Source organism: Nomascus leucogenys, chromosome 7b (assembly GCF_006542625.1).
Source record: "Nomascus leucogenys isolate Asia chromosome 7b, Asia_NLE_v1, whole genome shotgun sequence".
NCBI lineage: Eukaryota > Metazoa > Chordata > Mammalia > Primates > Hylobatidae > Nomascus > Nomascus leucogenys.
The window spans coordinates 28,053,849-28,077,212 of NC_044387.1; the positions used below are offsets into that span (position 1 = coordinate 28,053,849).

At 45.6% G+C, this 23,364-nt stretch overlaps 1 protein-coding gene across 7 annotated transcripts in view; it reads right to left on the bottom strand.

Moving 5' to 3' along the window:
• Window positions 1–23,364, bottom strand: part of ABHD18 (abhydrolase domain containing 18) — an 81,781-nt gene that overhangs the window by 19,717 nt on the left and 38,700 nt on the right. For 3 of the 7 annotated variants that reach the window (XM_030815722.1, XM_030815723.1, XM_030815724.1), the window contains 4 exons: window positions 11,066–11,144; window positions 10,873–10,957; window positions 8,389–8,416; window positions 2,241–2,379 (listed from right to left, as the gene is read on the bottom strand). In XM_030815722.1, the coding sequence (XP_030671582.1) occupies window positions 2,241–2,379; window positions 8,389–8,416; window positions 10,873–10,957; window positions 11,066–11,144 (331 nt within the window). Of the gene's footprint in view, window positions 1–2,240; window positions 2,380–5,737; window positions 5,849–8,388; window positions 8,417–10,459; window positions 10,535–10,872; window positions 10,958–11,065; window positions 11,145–20,108; window positions 20,131–22,551; window positions 22,597–23,364 lie in introns of those variants that run through there. The other 4 variants (XM_030815721.1, XM_030815728.1, XM_030815725.1 and 1 more) reach the window with 4 other exon arrangements.

The following is a 23,364-nucleotide window of genomic DNA, read 5'->3' on the forward strand; positions in this document are numbered from 1 at the left end:
CCAGATAGAGCAAAATCACAACTATAAAACATCAGACCATTGAGGTTGACTGAGTATGCCAAGAATTCGGTGAACTACAAAGCAGATTATATAATAGATCTAAAATAATGTAATGTGTGTGATTAGAGAAGGTAAAATTACTCTCCCTTTTGGAGAAGGGAAAACTTTATCTTCTGGAAAAGTTACTTTCCCTTCTGGGCTGGAGGAATCAGAAGGGAAAGGCAGGCTTCATGAAATGGGTGAGTCTTCTAGAGGAATGAAAGATAGGGTCTTGTCTTCCATAGAAAGAAATCAGTATGATCAAAGGCAAGACTGTGAGAATGCACAGGGTCTCATAGGGAAACAGCCAATATACTTCAGTTGGGATGGTCAATAGGCACATGTGGCCAATGGAGTGAGGAAGATAAGTAGGGCTAGAAAGATTGATCAAGATCAGATTAGAGGTCCTTTGTTCTATAGATAATCGGGAATTAATAAAGAGGTCTGAGCAAAGGAGTAGTATTGTCAAAGAAGTGATTCAAAGAAGGTAACATGATAGTAGTTTACAGGATTGAATACAGAAGGGGAGAGCTGAGGTAGGAAGATCAGTTAATAGGCAGTAATCCAGGTGAAAGTTATAAGGACTTGACCTAGGTGATAACAATGGAAACACTACCAGGTAGGAAAATAAATCCTTTTCCATCTTTTGTTTCACTGTCATGTAGTTGTTTTGAATTTTTTTTTTTTTTTGAGATGTAGTCTTGCTCTGTTGCTCAGGCTAGAGTGCAGTGGTGCGAACTCAGCTCACTGCAACCTCCGCTTCCTGGGTTCAGGCGATTCTCCTGCCTCAGCCTCCTGAGTAGCTGGGATTACAGGCGTGTGCCACCACACCCGGCTAGTTTTTGTATTTTTAGTAGAGATGGGGTTTCACCATGTTGGTCAGGCTGGTCTTGAACTCCTGACCTCAGGTGATCCGCCCGCCTTGGCCTCCCAAAGTGCTGGGATTACAGGTGTGAACCACCGTGCCCAGAGTAGTTTTGAATTTGAGTAAGTTTTTGAACTTAATTTTCTAATTCAAGAGACATACAGAAACTTCATATAATAATAATTATTATTTTGAGATAGAATCTCGCTTCTGTTTGGGTCACCTAATCAGGAGTGCGGTGGTATGATCACAGCTCACTGCAGTCTCAAACTCTGGGGCTCAAGTGATCCTCCCACCTCAACCTCCCATGTAGCCACAACTACAGAGATGTACCACCATGCCTGGCTAATTTTTTAAACAATTTTTTTTGTAGAGACAGGGTGGGTCTTACTACAATGTTGCCTAGGTTGGGGTATGATTATTTTTTAGGCCAGGTGCAGTGGCCCACACCTATAATCCCAGCACTTTGGGAGGCCAACCTGTGTGGATCACTTGAGCCCACACACAAACAAAATACTAATAATTTTTAAAAAATGTACTGAGTGACTAATATGTGCCAAGTAATAAACCAGAGCATATTCCTGGCCTTCAATATCTCAAATGCTTCATGGAGAAAACAGACTGCTAAACAAGTCAGTAAAGTACAGTAAAAAGTTACTAATCAGAGTTTGAAGTATAGTCTGGAGGTAAGGCTGGGTGTCACAGCTGAAACAGAAGTGTAAGTTGTTAATCAGCTAGGTGAAAGAGAATAAGGGAGCACTAGAGGGATGCTAGCATGTGACACAGCTGGAGCCCAGTGTGCATGCAAGCTTTTGGCAGGTTTTGATCAAGACAGAACAAAGACTAGATTTAGAAAGATCACTGTAGTTAGGGTGTGGAGGAGAAATGGTTAAGACAAAGATTAATAAGAGAAAAGACTAGAGACAGAGAAAGCAATTAGGAATCCATTTTAGTACACTCTAAAAGGCAGACAAAAAGTAAAATAGGTTGGTGGTACTAGGGAGACAGATAAATGGAAAGTATTTTCCAATTCAGCTATCTTGACCAATGTAACAGCAAAATTGGGCATTTATACTTGAGACTTGAAAAGTTAAATTTTATAATTAATTTGTATTAAATCTAATATCTGAGATACAACTGTGGAGTAGTACAGTCAATAAATCGTACAAAAATTAACATCATTACTTCATAATTGGAATAAGAGTTTGGAATGTTTCTGCTTCCTACTTTTACTAAAACTAATTCTATACCTAAAGTGAATTTTTAAAATAACCAGGTTCTCTAGATCTTACAAACATAAACATAATTAAATGTAAGCAGAAATAAAAAGGCTTACATGTCCTCCCATGGATATTCCAGTCATTCCTAATGGGCCGTAACCTTCCCTCTCTAGCCAGTGCAAGAGAGCTGCAGATTCTAAAACAAGAGCTCCTCCCATCACAAAAAGGTCGGACACATTTTTTAAGCTGGACCTTCTAGCCTCACAAAACAAAATAGAAAATAATTATTTTATGTATTTACATGCTAATATATGCAAATTTACAACAGGCTGCCAGACTTCATGTATTTCTTTTAAAGGACCAGATAGTTAAGTAAAACAATGTAATAAATTGGAATTAGGGCCAGGTGTGGTGGCTCACACCTGTAATCCCAGCACTTTGGGAGGCTGAGGCAGGGGGATTGCTTGAGGTCAGGAGTTCAAGACAAGCCTGGGCAACATGGTGAAACCTTGTCCTTACTAAAAATACAAAAATTAGCAGGGCATGGTGGCGCATGCCTGTGATCTCAGCTATGTGGAAAACTGAGGCATGAAAATCGCTTGAACCTGGGAGGCAGAGGCTGCAGTGAGCTGAGACCGCACCACTGCACTCCAGCCTGGGCAACAGAATGAGACCCTGTCTCAAAAAAAAAGAAAAAAAAATGGAATTACACAGCTGCTAACATTGGATTACATATCAAATCACCTAAAACTTAACAAAAAAGGTGTTCCTGTTCTATAGCACATAATCTTTACTGAAATTATTATAATAGAATTTAAAGCATAACTTTTTATTTTTCTTTGAGACAGAGTCTTGCTCTGTTGCCCAGGCTAGAGTTGTGGTGGCATGATCTTGGCTCACTGCAGCCTCCACCTCCTGGGTTCAAGTGATTCTCCTGTCTCAGCCTCCTAAGTAGGTGGGATTACAGGTGTGCGCCACCACGCCTGGCTAATTTTTGTATTTTTAGCAGAGACAGGGTTTCACCATGTTGGCCAGACTGGTCTTGAACTCCTGAGCTTAAGTGATCTGCCTGCCTTAGCCTCCCAAAGTGCTGGGATTACAGGCATGAGCTACCACACCAAGCCTTAAAGCATAACTTTTTAAAAAGGCAATATAAATAAAGAATTTAACCAAACACTAGGCTCATGTATTACTGAAATCTTAAATATGTTGCTTATTTTCACAAAATACACAATTTATGAATATAATAAAATATAATACAAATACGTTTTTATAAATATACATGTTTTAAATAAAGACCAATTCAACTGGAATTTCATTTTTAGAAGCTAATTTTACACAGAAGTATATTTCCTTATAAAAAGTATTTAAACTGGGCGCAGTGGCTCACGCCTGTAATCCCAATACTTTGGGAGGCTGAGGTGGGCAGATCAGGAGGTCAGGAGTTCAGGACCAGCCTGACCAATAGGATAAAACCCTGTCTCTACTAAAAATACAAAAATTAGCTGGGCATGGTGGCGCGCGCCTGTAATCTCAGCTACTCAGGAGGCTGAGGCAGGAGAATCGCTTGAGCCCGGGAGGTGGAGGTTGCAGTGAGCCAGAGACTGCGTCACTGCACTCCAGCCTGGGTGACAGAGTGAGGCTCCATTTCAAAAAAAAAAAAAAAAAAAAGTATTTAAATATATCTTTTTGGGTCCTAGAACCATCCGTATATAGTGATCAAAATAAACATATATTATTACTAAAATGACCAAATTAGAATCTACTTTTCAAAATGTAACTTGTATTAAGACACACATAACTGGTTACTGGATGAAACCTTGCCAAAGTGTACAAAAATTCATTTTACCAATGATTATCATATGCCTACACATAATATGTGCAAAGAACCAGGTGCCAGAAGGAATGCCAAGTGTGAAAAAACAAAATCTTGGCTCCCAAAGAGCTTACTTCCACTGTCCTACCAAGTCCTCTCAGAGCTCTAAGTCCAGAAGGGAGGGTTTCTCTTTATGGAAACTATGCTATCCTTCGTCCAAACAGATCATAGTCATGCTTCACCAGAAAAAAAAAAAAAATTAGGCCGGGCGCGGTGGCTCACGCCTGTAATCCCAGCACTTTGGGAGGCCGAGGCGGGCGGATCACAAGGTCAGGAGATCGAGACCATCCTGGCTAACATGGTGAAACCCCGTCTCTACTAAAAATACAAAAAAATTAGCCGGGCGAGGTGGCGGGTGCCTGTAGTCCCAGCTACGCGGGAGGCTGAGGCAGGAGAATGGCGTGAACCCCGGGGGGCGGAGCCTGCAGTGAGCCGAGATCGCACCACTGCACTCCAGCCTGGGTGAAAGAGCGAGACTCCGTCTCAAAAAAAAAAAAAAAAAAAAAAAAAAAAAAATTATTCTTATCTTTGTTTCCTATCCTCAAGTTATTTTTCTATTTATGATTATACAATTTCCCCAACTTTTTCTTTTAGCCTTGCATGGGAGCCTCGAATTCTCAGGTCCCCCAGTTTGCTCTTTTAGTAGAAGTTACTGATAAGAAATTCTGGGACAGTAATTATTTATAGTGGTAGACTCGGTCTCAAATTGTTTCAGCACTTTTGATGCAAACAGACTTAAGATGGCTTTTTAAAAAGAGAGAGCGACAGAAAGTGAAGTATCTGTGATTTAAATTGCAAACCATTTCTTTTTTCTTTTTTTGAGACGGAGTCTTACTCTCATTGCCCAGGCTGGAGTGAAGTGGCTCGATCATGGCTCACGACAGCCTCGACTTGCTGGGCTAAGGTGATTCTCCCACCTCAGCCTCCTGAGTAGCTGGGAGTATAGGTGTGCACCATCATGTCTGGCTCATTTTTTTTTTTTTTAGATGGAGTTTTGCACTTGTCACTCAAGCTGGAGTGCAATGGGGCAATCTTGGCTCACTGCAACCTCTGCCTCCTGGGTTCAAGTGATTCTCCTTCCTCAGCATCCCGAGTAGTTGGGATTACAGGTGCCCACCACCATGCCCAGCTAATTTCTGTATTTTTAGTAGACAGGGTTTTACCCTCTTGGCCAGGCTGGTCTCGAACTCCTGACCTCAGGTGATCCACCTGCCTTGGCCTCTCAAGTGCTGGGATTACAGGCGTGAGCCACTGAACCTGGCCATTTTTTTTTAGGGGCGGGGGGTATATTTTGTAGAGACAGGGTTTTGCCATGTTGCACAGTCTGGTCTTGAACTCCTGGACTCATGCAATCTGCCCATCTCAGCCTTTCAAAGTGCTGGGATTACAGGTATAAGCCACTGCACCCAGTCAGTAAGCCATTTCTTATGATGAATTATTAGAGAAAAATCAAACAAATACATAGGGCCATTATTATATTTCTTGACTTGAGTATACAGTATGTGATAGAATATTTTATAAACATTATAATTCTCACAACACTTCTACATGGAAGAAATTACATAGTATTCCCATTTTACGAATGAGGTAATTAGTAAACAACATGTTACAATTCCAACCTATGTCTGTATGACTCCAAAGTCAGTCTTTCTATTAAACCCAGGCTGCCTCTCACTAGACCTCAATAAACTCCTCTTGGTTTTTAACCAATTTATGGATAAGGTAAAAATTACATACCTAATTCTGAATTCTGGGCTTGGTTCCAAAGTGGAAATTCTTCAGCCGGGCGCGGTGGCTGCCGCCTGTAATCCCAGCGCTTTGTGGGGCTGAGGCGGGAGGATCACCTGAGGACGGGAGTCCGAGACCAGCCTGACCAACATGGAGAAACCCTGTCTCTACTAAAAATACAAAATTAGCCAGGCATAGTGGCACATGCCTGTAATCCCAGCTACTCGGGAGGCTGAGGCAGGAGAATTGCTTGAACCCAGGAGGCGGAGGCTGCAGTGAGCAGAGATTGCACCATTGCACTCCAGCCTGGGCAACAAGAGCGAAACTCCATCTCAAAAAAAAAAAAAAAAAAAAAAAAAAAAAGTGGAAATTCTTCAACTACTTAGCTTGGCCTTTAATTTTTCACAAGGTTTCACAAAGTTCACTATAAACTATCAAGGTTCATTCTTCGTAGTATACCAGTTTGCCTCCACCCCATCCTACTTTCATCTATACCTCTTTCATGCTATGACCACATAGAACATGGGACTTCCAAATCTACATCTCCAGCACTTTCCAACTGCCTACTTGATTTCTCCACTTGCGGGTTTAACAGAGATTACAAATTTGACACATCTAAGTCAGAATTTTTTTTTTTTTTTTTTTTTTTTTTGAGACGGAGTCTCGCTCTGTCACCCAGGCTGGAGTGCAGTGGCGCAATCTCGGCTCACTGCAAGCTCCGCCTCCCGGGTTCACGCCATTCTCCTGCCTCAGCCTCCTGAGTAGCTGGGACTACAGGCGCCCACCACCACGCCCGGATTTTTTTGTATCCTTAGTAGAGATGGGGTTTCAGCGTGTTAGCCAGGATGGGCTCGATCTCATGACCTTGTGATCTGCCCGCCTCGGCCTCCCAAAGTGCCGGGATTACAGGCATGAGCCACCGCGCCCGGCCCAGAACTTTTGATTCCCCTCCCACACCTTCCAATTCATACACAAGTCCTATTATTTAAATTTAACTATATCTTGAACTCAGGAAAACTTCTCTCCATTTCCACTACTACCTAGTTAAAGTCACTACTCTTTCCTGCATCATTGCAATAGCTTCCTATTTGTTTTCTCTGCTGCTACTCTTGCCCCAGTAAACCAAAGTAGCTAAAGTAGGTTTTAAAAAATATAAATCAGGCCATTCATCTGCTTAAAGTCCTCTAGACACTTCCCATTGCACTTTCAGATCATTCACATTCAAAGCATGATGGCTTTTCACCATCTGGTCCTTGTCTTTTTTTTTTTTTTTTTTTTTTTAAGACGGAGTCTTGCTCTGTCCTCTAGGCCGGATGCAGCAGCATGGTATCGGCTCACCGCAACCTCCGCCTCCTGGGTTCAAGCAATTCTCCTGCCTCGGCCTCCCCAGTAGCTGGGACTACAGGTGCATACCACCACACCTGGCTAATTTTTGTATTTTTAGTAGAGACAGGGTTTTACCATGTTGGTCAGGCTGGTCTTGAACTACTGACACCAAGTGATCCACCCACCTTGGCCTCCCAAAGTGCTGAGATTACATGTGTGAGCCACTGCACCCAGCCCTTGCCTATCTTTCTGACCACATCTTGCACTACTCTCCCCTCCTGATGCTTACATTGGGCTTTTCATTTACTTTTCCTTCTCTGTGGCTGATCTTCTTCCAAGTCTTCATGCAGGTGGCTCCTTCTCATTATATCATGTTCTCATATATGATACTGTTACTACACTGCACCCCATATTACTCTTTATACAATTGCCCTGCTTTACTTCATTCACTGGGCATTGATAAATATCTGGAATCACCTTATTTATTGCTATCTATCTCCCACACTAGAATATGAACTTTATGAGAAAATGTTGTCTTATTGTTGCAGTATTCCCAGTGTCTAGGGTCAAATATTTATTGACTGAACCAAACCAAACACAATATAGATTATGGAAATGCCTTGGAGTTTATCATTTTAAAAAACTGAAAAGAGAAAGTTTATCTTCAGATTTTCTATACTATGCACTGTAAGAATAAATTGTCTAATTACACAAAGTAAACGTACCTTAAAAAGGAAAAGGTAGGCTGGGCACGGTGGCTCACGCCTATAATCCCAGCACTTTGGGCGGCCAAGGGGGGTGGATCACTTGAGGTCAGGAGTTCGAGACCAGCCTGACCAACATGGTGAAAGCCCATCTCTACTAAACATACAAAACTTAGCCAAGTGTGGTGGTGCATGCCTGTAATTCCAGCTACTTGGGAGGCTGAGGTAGGAGAATCGCTTGAACCCAGGAGGCAGAGGTTCCAGCGAGCTGAGATTGCACCAGTGCACTCCAGCCTGGGCAACAGAATGACTCCGTCTCAAAAAAAAAAACAAAACAAAAAAAAAAAGGAAAGGGTTTTATCATTTCTTCATTTACAGTTTCACAATTAAACTATATATTAAGTCTACCTGTTAAAATTGTTTATTGTATTTCCTTAACAGACATTAAAATGCAAAAATCTTAAAAATAAAAATTAAAGTCAGTATTCATACTACAGTTTTATAACAGAACTCCCCCCCCATAATATTTAGATATTCAATTTAGAAATGGTTAACTGAAGGCAACCAAAATTTTAATACTGCTGGATATTTGGTAAAAAGACTGCAAAAATGAAGGTGATATATACTTACACTTGGTCCTTGGGTTTCCTGCAGCCATTTAAGAATGTGGGTCAAAGAGAAAGTTTTAAAATAATTAAACAATTTTGTTTGAGAGTACATTAGTTAAATTTTATACAATTTAATACTGAAATAACTTCATTCTAATTATCTTAAGTAGGCTGTTTACAAGTTCTTAAGTTTTCAACTTAATTATTTTCCTTTTTTTAAAAAAAACCCAGCTTTACTGATATAATCATATATCACATAGGCTGGGCGCAGTGGCTCATGCCTGTAACCCCAGCACTTTGGGAGGCCGAGGCGGGCGGATCACGAGGTCAGGAGATCGAGACCATCTGGCTAACACGGTGAAACCCCATCTCTACTAAAAATACAAAAAATTAGCCAAGCGAGGTGGCGGGCGCCTGTAGTGCCAGCTACGCAGGAGGCTGAGGCAGGAGAATGGCGTGAACCCCGGGGGCGGAGCCTGCAGTGAGCTGAGATCGCGCCACTGCACTCCAGCCTGGGTGAAAGAGCGAGACTCCGTCTCAAAAAAAAAAAAAAAAATCATATATCACATAATTCAGCCAATAAGGTATACCTATTAATGTTTTTGGCAAATTAACAGGGTTGTACAATCTTCAATTTAAATTTAAAATGAAGTTTATTGATTTTTTTATTTCGCTTATAAAATGTTTATCATAGAAAATCCAAAAAGTACAAAAAAGCAGATTAAAGAACAACTACTTTATCTACAGACAACCATATTAACATTTTGGTGTATTTCTCTTTATTCACGGTTTTTTTTGTTTGTTTGTTTGTCTGTTTTTTTTTAGAGGTGCAGTCTTGCTCTGTCGCTCAGGCTGGAGTGCAGGTGGCTCACTGCAACTTCTGCCTCTTGGGTTCAAGCGATTCTCCTGCCTCAGCCTCCCAAGTAGCTGGGATTATAGGCACACGCCACCACGCCTGGCTAATTTTTGTATTTTTAGTAGAGATAGGGGTTTTGCCATGTTGGCCAGGCTGGTCTCGAACTCCTGACCTCAGGTGATCCTCCTGCCTCAGCCTCCCAAAGTGTTGGGATTACAGGGCGTGAGCCACAGTGCCAGGCCAATGCACAGTTTTTGCTTTGGATTTTGTTTTTAGTTTTTTTTTGCATACCTGTGCCACACCATAGAATTTTATATCCTATTTTCTTTTCATTTTTTTTTGACAGAGTTTCACTCTTTTTGCCCAGGCTGGAATGCAATGGTGTGATCTTGGCTCACTGCAATCTGTCTCCTGGGTTCAAGTGATTCTCCTGCCTCAGCCTCCTGAGTAGTTGGGATTATAGGCATACGCCAGCATGCCAGGCTAATTTTATATTTTTAGCAGAGATGGGGTTTCACCATGTTGGCCAGGCTGGTCTTGAACTCCTGACCTCAGATCATCTTTCTACCTTGGCCTCCCAAAGTCCTGAGACTACAGGCATGAGCCACTGCACCTGGCCTATATCATATATTCACATCAGAAATACTGGTCATACATTATTGTAAACTTTTTAGTTAAAACTTACTGAATGCTTATTATTTATCAGGCACTGTTCTAGAGAGTATTAATCATTTAATTATCTCAATAACCTAAGAGATTATTCCCATTTATCAATGAGAAAATTGAGGTACTAAAAGGTTATGTAACATGTCCAAGGTCACAAAGGTGGTAAGTGGTAGAGAAATAAATATAACACAGGTAGAGAAATAAATGTAACACAACCAATTGCATAAAATTCCAATATTATGAACCACAGTTTACATAACTATTTCTATTTTAGACATTTAGCTATTTCTAATGCTTTACTAACATGTTTACTAAATCTATACAAACATGTTGTTGTTATTTAATTTTTTCTTAGTTTCTATTCTTAGAATAAATTTCCCAGAATCAAAATCATTTTGTCAAGGGATGTGATGTTTCAAAGCTCCTGATACATATGGTAAAAAATGTTTTCCCAAACGGTTGAACTAATTTTCAGTCATTAGTAACAAGAGTGCCCATTTCAAAGCAGCCTCACCAGTACTGTTTTTTTTAAAATATTTGATCATTGTTGTTTTAACTCTACATTTATTACCAGCAACGTTGAACATTTCTTTATATCTGTGCATCAGTTTCATTTCTTCTGTGAATAGTCTGACGTCATCTTGAAAATTAAGTTAAGAACTGTCTAAACCTCAACTGATACTGTAAATGCATTTAAAACATGAGTGTTTCCTTAATAGCAAACATTTGACTAATATTAAAATCTAGCATAAGTCTCCCAAGTAATGGAAGTACAATTTCTTTACTGCAGAACAGAAGTACAATCCTTATGTTAATTTTTAAAAGGCATGAAATAGTCTTTCACTCCTTTTGATTCTTGCTCCTTAAGTATTTTCTGAACTGATGACTAAATTTAACTGGTTACTATCTATCATTCCTTTTGATGACTAAATATATCAATAAATAAACAAGGCAAAAGATTTCTTAGATATCACAAAAGGATATAATAAGGGTTTTCTAACAATAAAGAAGCCATTCGGGCTTCTTTAATCATAGGACGGGCCATTAGTGTTCGTCGCCTCCAGTAATGCTAAGGAAAGAAAAGAACACATACTCAAAAGAATATAGTAGCCACATCTGTTAAGGAGAATATGTTAACAAATTATCTAGAGATTAAGGTGTTATAATAAAGTCTTACATGATCTCCTGTTCCAGCAAGATGAATGCATACAGGTCTATATTTGCTGTTCCATTCTTTAGGCACAATAAATTGGAACCTATTTTTAAAAGGATAGACTTATCAATAAAATTGTCTTTAAAGGACTTTCAATAAAAACTTTCAATTCTTAAAAATTTTACATTTAAATTATCTGAGAGAAAAGATCAGTCGAAATTTTAACATTCAAATTGTAATTAACTAAATTAAGTTGTCCAAACGCTACAAAGATATTGTAAATCTGCTTTCTGTTAGGATATTAAAATATTCAATACAACACAAACACAGAATTTATCTTCCCTATTCTTTACCTTGTTCAATATCATAACTTTATAAATACATAAAGAAATTTTCTTATCTTGTAGAGACACCACCATATATAAGCAAGTCTTAAAAGAATTAACTATTGCCTGGGCGCAGTGGCTCATGCCTACAATCCCAGCAGTTTGGGAGGCCAAGCTGGGTGGATCACCTGAGGCTGGGAGTTCGAGACCAGCCTAATCAACATGGAGAAACCCTGTCGCTACTAAAAATACAAATAAAATTAGCCAGGCATAGTGGCACATGCCTGTAATCCCAGCTACTCTGGAGGCTGAGGCAAGAGAAGTGCTTAAACCAGGGAGGCGGAGGTTGCAGCGAGCTGAGATCGTGCCACTGCACTCCAGCCTGGGTGACAGAGCGAGACTCCATCTCAAAAAAAAAAAAAAAAAAAAAAAAATAGGAACAGAGTCTTACTCTTTTGCCCAGGCTAGAGTAGAGGGTGGTGGCACGATTTCGGCTCACTGCGACCACCGCCTCCCGGGTTCAAGTGCTTCTCCTGCCCCAGCCTCCTGAGTAGCTAGGACTACAGGCCCACACCACTGCACCTGGTTAATTTTTGCATTTTTAGTAGAGATGGCGTTTCACCACGTTGACCAGACTGGTCTTGAACTCCTGACCTTGTGATCCACCCACCTCAGCCTCCCAAAGTGCTGGGATTACAGGTGTGAGCCACCATGCCTAGACAAAAGAAATAATTCTTTAGCTATAGCTCCGACTTTTTCTCTTTGCAAAAGAAATGCTTGGCTGTACAAGCTGTTGATATATCAATAAGATAGTTTATGTTGTCGTTTTAAAAAAATTTTAGTATATGATAGAATCTGATTTATTAAAATGTTGATACTTACAAGTAAAGTCAATACATGCCAGAAAACAAAAGACACAAATGCACAGATAGTTTTCTCTATTTGTCTATTTTTTTTTTTTTGGAGACAGGGTCTTGCTGTTGTCCAGGATGCAGTGCCGTGGCATGATCACAGCTCACTGCAGCCTTAACTTCCTGGGCTCAAGTGCTCCTCCCACTTCAGCCTCCCAAGTAGCTGGGATTACAGATATCTGCTACCAAGCCCAGCTAATTTTTTATTTTTTTTAGACATGGGGTCTCACTATGTTGCCCAGGCTGGTCTCAAACTGTTAGACTCAAGCGATCCTCCCACCTTAGCCTCCCAAAGTGCTGGGATTACAGGCACGAGCCATTGCACCTGGCCTTTGTTTTTTTCTTATCGTAGTATTTTGGTCCTCATTTAATGTTTTATGTTTTTTCTTTTAACCTATATGACTTTTCTTTTTTTACTCTGGTGGAATATACATTTTAACCATTTTTTTTTTTTTTTTTTAGAGACAAGGTCTCACTTTAGCCCAAGGTGGAGTGCGGTGACACAATTACGGCTCACTGCAGCCCGGACCTGCTGGGCTCAAGCAATCCTCCCACCTCAGCCTCCCAAGCAGCTGGGACTACAGGCATGTGCTATCACGCCTGGCTGATTTCTTTATTTCTTTTTTCTTTGAGAGATGGAGTTTTGCTCTTGTTGCCCAGGCTGGAGTGCAATGGAGCGATCTCGGCTCACTGCAACTTCCACCTCCCAGGTTCAGGTGATTCTCCTACCTCAGCCTCCCGAGTAGCTGGGATTACAGGCATGTGCCACCACGCCCAGCTAATTTTGTATTTTATTTATTTATTTATTTATTTATTTATTTGAGACGGAGTCTCGCTCTGTTGCCCAGGCTGGAGTGCAGTGGCGCAATCTCAGCTCACTGCAAGCTCCGCCTCTGGGGTTCACGCCATTCTCCTGCCTCAGCCTCTCCAAGTAGCTGGGACTACAGGTGCCCGCCACCACGCCCGGCTAATTTTTTGTATTTTTAGTAGAGACGGGGTTTCACCGTGGTCTCAATCTCCTGACCTCGTGATCCGCCCGCCTCGGCCTCCCAAAGTGCTGGGATTACAAGCGTGAGCCACCGCGCCCAGCCTTAATTTTGTATTTTAAGTAGAGATGCAGCTTCTCCATGTTAGTCAGGCTGGTCTTGAACGGCTAATTTCTTTTAATTTTCTGAAGAGGCAGAGTCTCCTTATGTTGCCCCAAATGGTCTTGAACTCCTGGGTTGAAGTGATCCTCCCACCATGGCCTCCTGAATAACTGTGATTACAGACATGAGTCACCACACCTGTCCGTTTTAACCATTTTTAAGTGTATGATTCAGTGGCATTAAATACAGTAACATTGTTGTGCAACCATCACTACCATCTATCTTCAAAACATTTTCATCTTCCCAAACTGATTTCTCATTTTAATTTCCTTAGCAGTTCATATTTTAGAACTACTATCATAGTAAAAGACTGTACTCTGTCAGCTGAAGATTTGGCCTGAAGTGAATGGATTCTTAGGCAACATAAAACCTCAATTCTGAGCTGAAAACTTCGCTTGGACAGAAGGGGTAATATCACCCCGTATCCACTGTCAATAAATTCCTGAATAGAACAAAGACAAATAAATTTAGAATGGTTTAAGAATTATTTCTGTGTTGTGCTCATGGGAACTCTTAATTTTCAATCTCATAATGAGAACTGCCACTGTTAACTAACACCTTTGCTTCATTTTGCGTTCTCAGCATTGTCCTGTTTCCTGATATTTTAAAGATTTTGGGGAAATGAAAACACTTAAGAATTTTTTCAGTAGAAAGCTGGACATCTCTGCTATTATTTGTATTTTCCTTTTGTATGTAGTGACTTCATTATTGGATAGTAGCTTTAATAGGAATTTTTTATTGCAGTATTAACTAACTACCCACCTAATTAATTTCAGTAATCAGTCTCTCTGCTCAAATTCGACTGTCTCCTAACAGTCTTCCCCAGTGTCCCATGATGAATGGGTACAGGCCATGTGACTCCTCTGTCACAGCTGACTGGGCCAAGCATAAGCCAAACTAGGGCAATGAGATTTGCTCTTTTGGTAGTATGGAATTGGGACAGACTATAGTTAGATTCTGTTGAGCTTTTGGATATGAAAGCTCTGTGGGGCTGTGGTAGCTATGTTTTGTTAGCTGTATGAGAAATGAGGAGGCCAGACTGCCCATGACATAGACATAGGGCATAAAGCAGAAACAAGAGACTGTGCAACAGGGAAGAAGATGAGATAAGGGAAGTATCCCCTTGGATCTTGATGGCTTCCCATTTCCCGCTTCTAAAATCTCATGAGGTAGAAAATGCACACAGGAGGTCAGCCTCAGTGGCTCATGTCTATAATCCTAGTGCTTTGGGAGGCCAAGGTGGGAGGATCTCTTGAGGCTAAGAGTTCGAGACCCTATCTCTGCAAAACTAAAAATAAAAAATATTAGCTGGATGTGCTGGAACGTTCCTGTAGTCCCAGCTACTCAGGAGGCCAATGCAAGAGGATCACTGGATCCCAGAAATTTAAGGCTGCAGCGAGCTGTGATCAGGCCACTGTACTCCACCCTAGGTGACAGAGTGAGACCCTGTCTCTTAAAAAAAAAAAGATAGAAAAATGCATACAAGTTGATTTGCTTTTCATTCCTTTACTGGCATGATGGCAATAGCAACAGCATTTAAGGAATAATAAACTAGATGACCTCTATAGGCCTTTCTCAATTCCGGCTACCTATGAATCTAAGTAATAGGAAATCAGCTGATGATAGCACAAATAGGGCAGGAAACAACAAACAGACTTTATACCAAAGTTTCAACATGTTTTGGAGATGTATAATTTTTTTTGAGACAGAGTCTCACTGGTTACAAAAGCTGGAGTGCAGTGGTGTGATCACAGCTCACTGTAACCTCCGCCTCCCAGATGCAAGTGATTCTCCTGCCTCATCCTCCCAAGTAGCTGGGATTACAGGCGTGTGCCACCATGCCCAGCTAATTTTTTGTATTTTTAGTAGTGACAGGTTTCGCCATGTTGGCTAGGCTGGTCTTGAACCCCTGACCTCAGGTGATCCACCCACCTTGGTCTCCCAAAGTGCTGGGATTACAGGTGTGAGCCACTGTGCCTGGCCTCATGTATAATTTTTGTTTTGTTTTGTTTTTTGAGACGGAGTCTCACTCTGTCGCCCAGGCTGGAGTGCAATGGCGCAATCTCGGCTCATTGCAACCTCCACCTCCCGGGCTCAAGTGATTCTCCTGCCTCAACCTCTTGAGTAGATGGGATTACAGGCACGTACCACCACAGCCAGCTAATTTTTGTATTTTTAGTAGAGACGAGGTTTCGCCATGTTGCCCAGGCTGGTCTCGAACTCCTGACCTCAGGTGATCCACCCGCCTCGGCCTCCCAAAGTGCTGGGATTACAGGCGTGAACCACTGCGCCCGGCTCTCACGTATAATTTTTAACAAGGAGCTAAACATAAATTTACTGAATAAACCTTATTACTAAGATGAGTTTAAAGTTTTTCAGTTGAAGAGCTATAACAATAGTTGAGAACAGACACAGGAGATGGCTGCAGCAGAGGCAGAAGTTATTTGTTATTTTGGTTCTTTTTTTTTTTTTTTTTTTGAGATGGAGTCTTGCTCTGTTGCCCAGGCTGGAGTGCAGTGGCGTGATCTTGGCTCACTGCAACCTCTGCTTCCCAGGTTCAAGCAATTCTCCTGCCTCAGCCTCCCGAGTAGCTGGAACTACAGGCGCATGCCACCACACCTGGCTAAGTTTTGTATTTTTAGTACAGACGGGGTTTCACCATGTTGGCCAGGCTAGTCTCGAACCCCTGACCTCAGGCGATCTGCCAGCCTCAGCTTCCTAAAGTGCTGGGGTTACAGGCATGAGCCACTGCGCTCAGCTGAGCCTCATATTTTCTTAAAAAAACAAGAAGAGGCAGGGAAAGTAGAGATGGACAAATAGAACAACTGATCTTGAAGGAAACAGATGTTATAAAAAGAATAATTAAAAAAATTATATTATGGGGATAGTTTCATCACTAGGTAGTTATTAAAAAATCAGTGAATTCTACAATTGAAATGGTTTTTTGTTTGTTTTTGTTTTTGCTTTTTTTTTAAAATCGAGACAGGGGCTTCCTTCCTTCCTTCCTTTTCTTTCTTCTTTTCTTCTTTTCTTTCCCTCTGTGGCCCAGGCTGCAATCTACTCAGCTCGCTGCTGCCCGCGCTGCGGACTGCCTGGGACTGCCGCCGCGCGCCACCGCTGCCTGCTTTTTCTCGTTTGGCTGCAGGCGCGCGGTCGCCATGCTGGCCACGCTACTCACTAGCTCCTGACGCCGACTGCTCTGCCCGCCTCAGCCTCCCGAGCCCCTGCCCGGCCACCGCCCCGTCTGGGAGGTGGGGAGCGCCTCTGCCCGGCCGCCCCGTCCAGGAAGAAGTGAGGAGCGCCTCTGCCCGGCCGCCCCATCCGGGAAGAAGTGAGGAGCGCCTCTGCCCGGCCGCCCCGTCCGGGAAGAAGTGAGGAGCGCCTCTGCCCGGCCGCCCCGTCCGGGAAGAAGTGAGGAGCGCCTCTGCCCGGCCGCCCCATCCGGGAAGAAGTGAGGAGCGCCTCTGCCCGGCCGCCCCGTCTGGGAAGTGAGGAGCGCCTCTGCCCGGCCGCCCCGTCTGGGAAGTGAGGAGCGCCTCTGCCCGGCCGCCCCGTCTGGGAAGTGAGGAGCGCCTCTGCCCGGCCACCCCGTCTGGGAAGTGAGGAGCGCCTCTGCCCGGCCGCCCGTCTGGGAAGTGAGGAGGCCTCTGCCCGGCGCCCCATCTGGGAAGTGAGGAGCGCCTCTGCCCGGCGCCCCTCCGGGAAGTGAGGAGCGCCTCTGCCCGGCGCCCCATCTGGGAAGTGAGGAGCGCCTCTGCCCGGCGCCCCGTCGGGAAGTGAGGAGCGCCTCTGCCCGGCCGCCACGTCTGGGAAGAGGTGAGGGGTACCTCTGCCCGGCCGCCCCGTCTGGGAAGTGAGGAGCACTCTGCCCGGCCACCCATCGTCTGGGAAGTGAGGAGCGCCTCTGCCCGGCCGCCCCGCCTGGGAAGTGAGGAGCGCCTCTGCCCGGCCACCCATCGCCTGGGAAGTGAGGAGCGCCTCTGCCTGGCTGCCCCGTCTGGGAAGTGAGGAGCGCCTCTGCCTGGCCACCTATGTCTGGGAGGTGAGGAGCGCCTCTGCCCGGCCGCCCCGTCCGGGAGGAAGTGAGGAGCGCCTCTGCCCGCCGCCCCGTCCGGGAGGAAGTGAGGAGCGCCTCTGCCCGGCCGCCCCGTCGGGAGGAAGTGAGGAGCGCCTCTGCCCGGCGCCCCGTCCGGGAAGAAGTGAGGAGCGCCTCTGCCCGGCTGCCCCGTATGGGAGGTGAGGAGAACCTCTGCCCGGCCACCCATCGTCTGGGAGGTGAGGAGCGCCTCTGCCCGGCCGCCCCGTCTGGGAAGTGAGGAGCGCCTCTGCCCGGCCGCCCCGTCTGGGAAGTGAGGAGCGCCTCTGCCCGGCCGCCCCGTCTGGGAAGTGAGGAGCGCCTCTGCCCGGCCGTCCCGTCTGGGAAGTGAGGAGCGCCTCTGCCCGGCCACCCACCGTCTGGGAAGTGAGGAGCGCCTCTGCCCGGCCACCCACCGTCTGGGAAGGGAGGAGCGCCTCTGCCCGGCCACCCACCGTCTGGGAAGGGAGGAGCGCCTCTGCCCGGCCACCCACCGTCTGGGAAGGAGGAGCGCCTCTGCCCGGCCACCCACCGTCTGGGAAGTGAGGAGCGCCTCTGCCCGGCCACCCACCGTCTGGGAAGTGAGGAGCGCCTCTGCCCGGCCACCCACCGTCTGGGAAGTGAGGAGCGCCTCTGCCCGGCCACCCACCGTCTGGGAAGTGAGGAGCGCCTCTGCCCGGCCACCCCGCCTGGGAAGTGAGGAGCGCCTCTGCCCGGCCGCCCCGTCTGGGAAGTGAGGAGAGCCTCTGCCCGGCCACCCATCGTCTGGGAAGTGAGGAGCGCCTCTGCCCGGCCACCCACGTCTGGGAAGTGAGGAGCGCCTCTGCCCGGCCGCCCCGTCTGGGAAGTGAGGAGCGCCTCTGCCCGGCCACCCACGTCTGGGAAGTGAGGAGCGCTCTGCCCGGCCACCCACCGTCTGGGAAGTGAGGAGCGGCTCTGCCCGGCCGCCCCATCGGGAAGTGAGGAGCGCCTCTGCCCGCCACCCACCGTCTGGGAAGTGAGGAGCGGCTCTGCCCGGCCACCCCGTCTGGGAAGTGAGGAGCGCCTCTGCCCGGCCGCCCCGTCCGGGAAGAGTGAGGAGCGCCTCTGCCCGGCCGCCCCGTCCGGGAAGAAGTGAGGAGCGCCTCTGCCCGGCCGCCCCGTCCGGGAAGAAGTGAGGAGCGCCTCTGCCCGGCCGCCCCGTCCGGGAAGAAGTGAGGAGCGCCTCTGCCCGGCCGCCCCGTCTGGGAAGTGAGGAGCGCCTCTGCCCGGCCGCCCCGTCCGGGAAGAAGTGAGGAGCGCCTCTGCCCGGCCGCCCCATCCGGGAAGAAGTGAGGAGCGCCTCTGCCCGGCCGCCCTCGGGAAGTGAGGAGGCCTCTGCCCGGCCCCCATCCGGGAGGTGAGGAGCGCCTCTGCCCGGCCGCCCCGTCTGGGAAGTGAGGAGCGCCTCTGCCGGCCGCCCCGTCTGGGAAGTGAGGAGCGCCTCTGCCCGGCCACCCACCGTCTGGGAAGTGAGGAGCGCCTCTGCCCGGCCATCCCGTCTGGGAAATGAGGAGCGCCTCTGCCCGGCCACCCACCGTCTGGGAAGTGAGGAGGGCCTCTGCCCGGCCACCCACCGTCTGGGAAGTGAGGAGCGCCTCTGCCCGGCCACCCACCGTCTGGGAAGTGAGGAGCGCCTCTGCCCGGCCACCCACCGTCTGGGAAGTGAGGAGCGCCTCTGCCCGGCCACCCACCGTCTGGGAAGTGAGGAGCGCCTCTGCCCGGCCGCCCCGTCCGGGAAGAAGTGAGGAGCGCCTCTGCCCGGCCGCCCGTCGGGGGGGGGCCCGGCCGCCCCGTCTGGGAAGTGAGGAGCGCCTCTGCCCGGCCGCCCCGTCTGGGAAGTGAGGAGCACCTCTGCCCGGCCACCCATCGTCTGGGAAGTGAGGAGCCCTCTGCCCGGCCACCCATTGTCTGGGAAGTGAGGGGCGCCTCTGCCCGGCCACCTATCGTCTGGGAAGAAGTGAGGAGCGTCTCTGCCTGGCCGCCCCGTCTGGGAAGTGAGGAGCGCCTCTGCCGGCCGCCCCGTGTCTGGGAAGAAGTGAGGAGTGCCTCTGCCCGGCCGCTCCGTCTGGGAGGTCTACCATGGAGGCCAGAAGCAATGTGGGGGCTGGGCGTGGTGGCTCACACCTGTGGTCCCGGCACTCTGGGGGGCGAGGCGGGTTGATCACTTCGGGCTACGAGTTCGAGACCAGTCTGGCCAACTTGGCGAAACATGAAAAATACAACAGACAAACCAACCAACCAACTCAGTGACAACAAAACAGGTCTACCCTGGAGTCATACTCTAATTTTTTCTATTTTCCTCCCTTTCTGATCCTTTATCCCACTTTCTTTTTCTTCCTCTTCCTTCTCCCTCTTCTTTGTCAAATAGAGGATTGAGTTATTATCACTGATCCACATAAAGTCCCTCTCTACCTTATTTTAACTCCCACCCCCCATTTCTATTCCCCGACTTCCCATGTGTAACCTTCCTAATATGTTTGATACGCATCTTTTTGTTTGTATGTATTTTTAGAAAATGTTTATTGTTTTTGTGTGCAAAAAAAATTAAAAAAAAAAAAAAATCGAGACAGGGTCTTGCTCTGTTACCCAGGCTGAAGTGCAGTGGCATGGTCTCAGCTCACTGCAACCTCTGCTTCCCAGGCTCAAGTGATCCTCAGCCTTAGCCTCCCAAGTAGCTGGGACCATAGGCATTTTTCATCACGCCAAGCTATTTTTGCTGTTTTCAGTAGAGACTGCTGTCTTTGCCCAGCCTGAAATGAGTAAATTTTATATGTAAAATATACCTCAATAAAATTGTTTAAAAATTAAAATATATATACACATTCTAATTTACATGCCAGAAAAATAGAATACTTCCAAATATATAAAAAATAATAAGTTTTTAAGAGAAAAGAATAAGCTGGATAATAAAAAGATCTTGGAAATTATGATAAAAAGCCATTTGCTCTCCATCTGTTATTATTCTTTTAAATTCTTTTCTATCTTTTTTTTTAGATTAATTGGGTGCTTTTCATTCTGTTTTATTCCTCTTATTAGCTATACTTCTCTCTTTATTTGGTAGTTTCTCTATGGTTTACAATATGTATTTTAATTTAACAGAATCTGTATTATTTGGATTAATTTTTTTTTTTTTTGAGACAGCATCTCACTCCGTTGCCCCGGCTAGAGTACAGTGGCGCGATCTCGGCTCACTGCAACCTCCGCCTCCCGGATTCAAGTGATTCTCCTGCCTCAGCCTCCTGAGTAGCTGGGACTATAGGCACGTGCCACCACGCCCGGCTAATTTTTGTATTTATAGTAGAGATGGGGTTTCACCATATTGGCCAGGCTGGTCTTGAACTCCTGACCTCGTGATCCGCCCACCTCAGCCTCCCAAAGTGCTGGATTACAGGTGTGAGCCACTGTGCCCGGTTTATTTGGATTAATTAATTAATTAATTTATTTATTTTTTGAGACGGAGTCTCGCTCCATTGCCCAGGCTGGAGTGCAGTGGCACAATCTCGGCTCACTGCAAGCTCTGCCTCCCGGGTTCACGCCATTCTCCTGCCTGAGCCTCTCCGAGTAGCTGGGACTACAGGCGCCCGCCACTATGCCCGGCTAATTTTTTTGTATTTTTAGTAGAGACGGGGTTTCACCGTGGTCTCGATCTCCTGACCTCGTGATCCGCCCGCCTCAGCCTCCCAAAGTGCTGGGATTACAAGCGTGAGCCACTGCGCCCAGCCTGGATTAATTTTTACAATGACCAAATAATGAAGGTGAAGGCTAGAAGAAAAACGTCAAATGTCAAACAAATGATGAACAACAAAAATTCAGAGAGAGAAATTATAAGAGAAGAGTTAAAAGGTGTAGATAATATGGCCGGGTGTGGTGGTGGTGGCTCATACCTGTTATCCCAGCACTTTGGGAGGTGAGGCAGGTGGATCACCTGAGGTCAGGAGTTTGAGACCAGCCTGGCCAACATGGCGAAACCCTGTCTCTACTAAAAATATGAAAATTAGCCGGGCGTGGTGGCACCTACCTGTAGTCCCAGCTACTCGGGAGGCTGAGGCAGAAGAATCGCTTGAACCCAGGAGACAGAGGTTGTCGTGAGCCGAGATCACGCCACTGTACTCCAGCGTGGGTGACAGAGCAAGACTCTGTCTCAAACAAACAAAGTATTAATCTAGTAGTTCCAACATCTTTCTTTTTTTTTTTCTTTTTCTTTTTTTTGAGACGGAGTCTTGGTAGGGTGCTGTGGCTCACACCTGTAATCCCAGCACTTTGGGAGGCCAAGGCAGGCAGATCACCTGAGGTCAGGAATTCAAGACCAGCCTGGCCAACATGGCACAACCCCGTCTCTACTAAAAATACAAAAATTAGCCAGATGTGGTGGCGAATGCCTGTAATCCCAGCTACTTGGGAGACTGAGGCAGGAGAATCACTTGACTCCGGGTGGCAGAGGTTGCAGTCAGCCGAGATTGCAGGGCCACTCCACTCCAACCTGGGTGACAGAGCGAGACTCCATCTCAAAAAAAAAAAAAAAAAAAAGATGGAGCCTTGCTCTGTTCCCCAGGCTGGAGTGCAGTGTCACAATCTTGGCTCACCGCAACCTCCATCTCCCGGGTTCAAGTGATTCTCCTGCCTCAGCCCGCAGAGTAGCTGAGATTACAGGTGCCTGCCACCACGCCCAGCTAATTTTCGCATTTTTAGTAGAAATGGGGTTTCGCCATGTTGGCTAGGCTGGTCTCGAACTCCTGACCTCAGGCAATCCACCTGCATCGGCCTCCCAAAGTGCTGGGATTACAGGCGTGAGCCACCATGCCTGGCTCCAACATGTTTCTAACAGGAATCTCAGAAAAGAATGGAGACAAAACAGGAGAAAAAAAATTGCAAAAATAATAGATGAAAATTTATCTTTTTTTTCCAAACTGAAAGGGTCTTCTGAGTGGCAGGTACAAAGAATTAAAAAAAAAAAAATACCCAACATCTAACCACTAAGGATATAGAAAAGACCACAAAAGTTTCTAGAGAGAAATAACTGGTTACCTACAAAGGTAGAAGAATCAAGTTGGTATCAAGCATTTCATCAATAATCCTGGAAGACAGAAAAAAACATACCAAAACCTTCTAAATTCTGAAGGAAGTTTTTTTGAACCAAGAATTGCATAAGTAGGCAAGGGGTTAACTAAGTATGAGGGATAATAAAGTCATCTTGACATATGAATAACTCAGAAAATTTACTGTCTACAGAACCTCAATGAAAAAAGTATCAGAAGCTATAAGGACAACACTAGCACATCAACAAGTTATTCACCACAATCAGGTGGGCTTTTATTCCTGGGATGCAAGATTGGTTCAATATATGCAAATTAATAAATGTTATTCACCACATAAACAGACTTACAAAAACCACATGATCATCTCAATAGATACAGAAAAGGCTTTTGATAAAATTCAACATCACTTCATGTTAAAAACCTTCAATAAATTAGGCATCAAAGGAAGATACCTCAAAATAATAAGAGCCATCTATGACAAACCCACAGCCAGCACCATACTGAATGGGCAAAAGCTAGAAGCATTCCCCTTGAGAACTGGAATAAAACAAGGATGCCCATTGTCACTACTACTATTCAACACAGTATTGGAAATCCTAACCAGAACAATCAGGCAACAGAAAGAAATAAAAGGCATCCAAATAGAAACAGAGGAAGTCAACTATCTCTCTTTGCAGACAATATAATATTACACCTCAAAAACCCCACAGACTCTGCCAGAAGCCTCCTAGAACTAATAAATAACTTCGGTAAAGTTTCAAGATAGAAAATTAATGTATAAAACTCAGTAACATTTCTATACACCA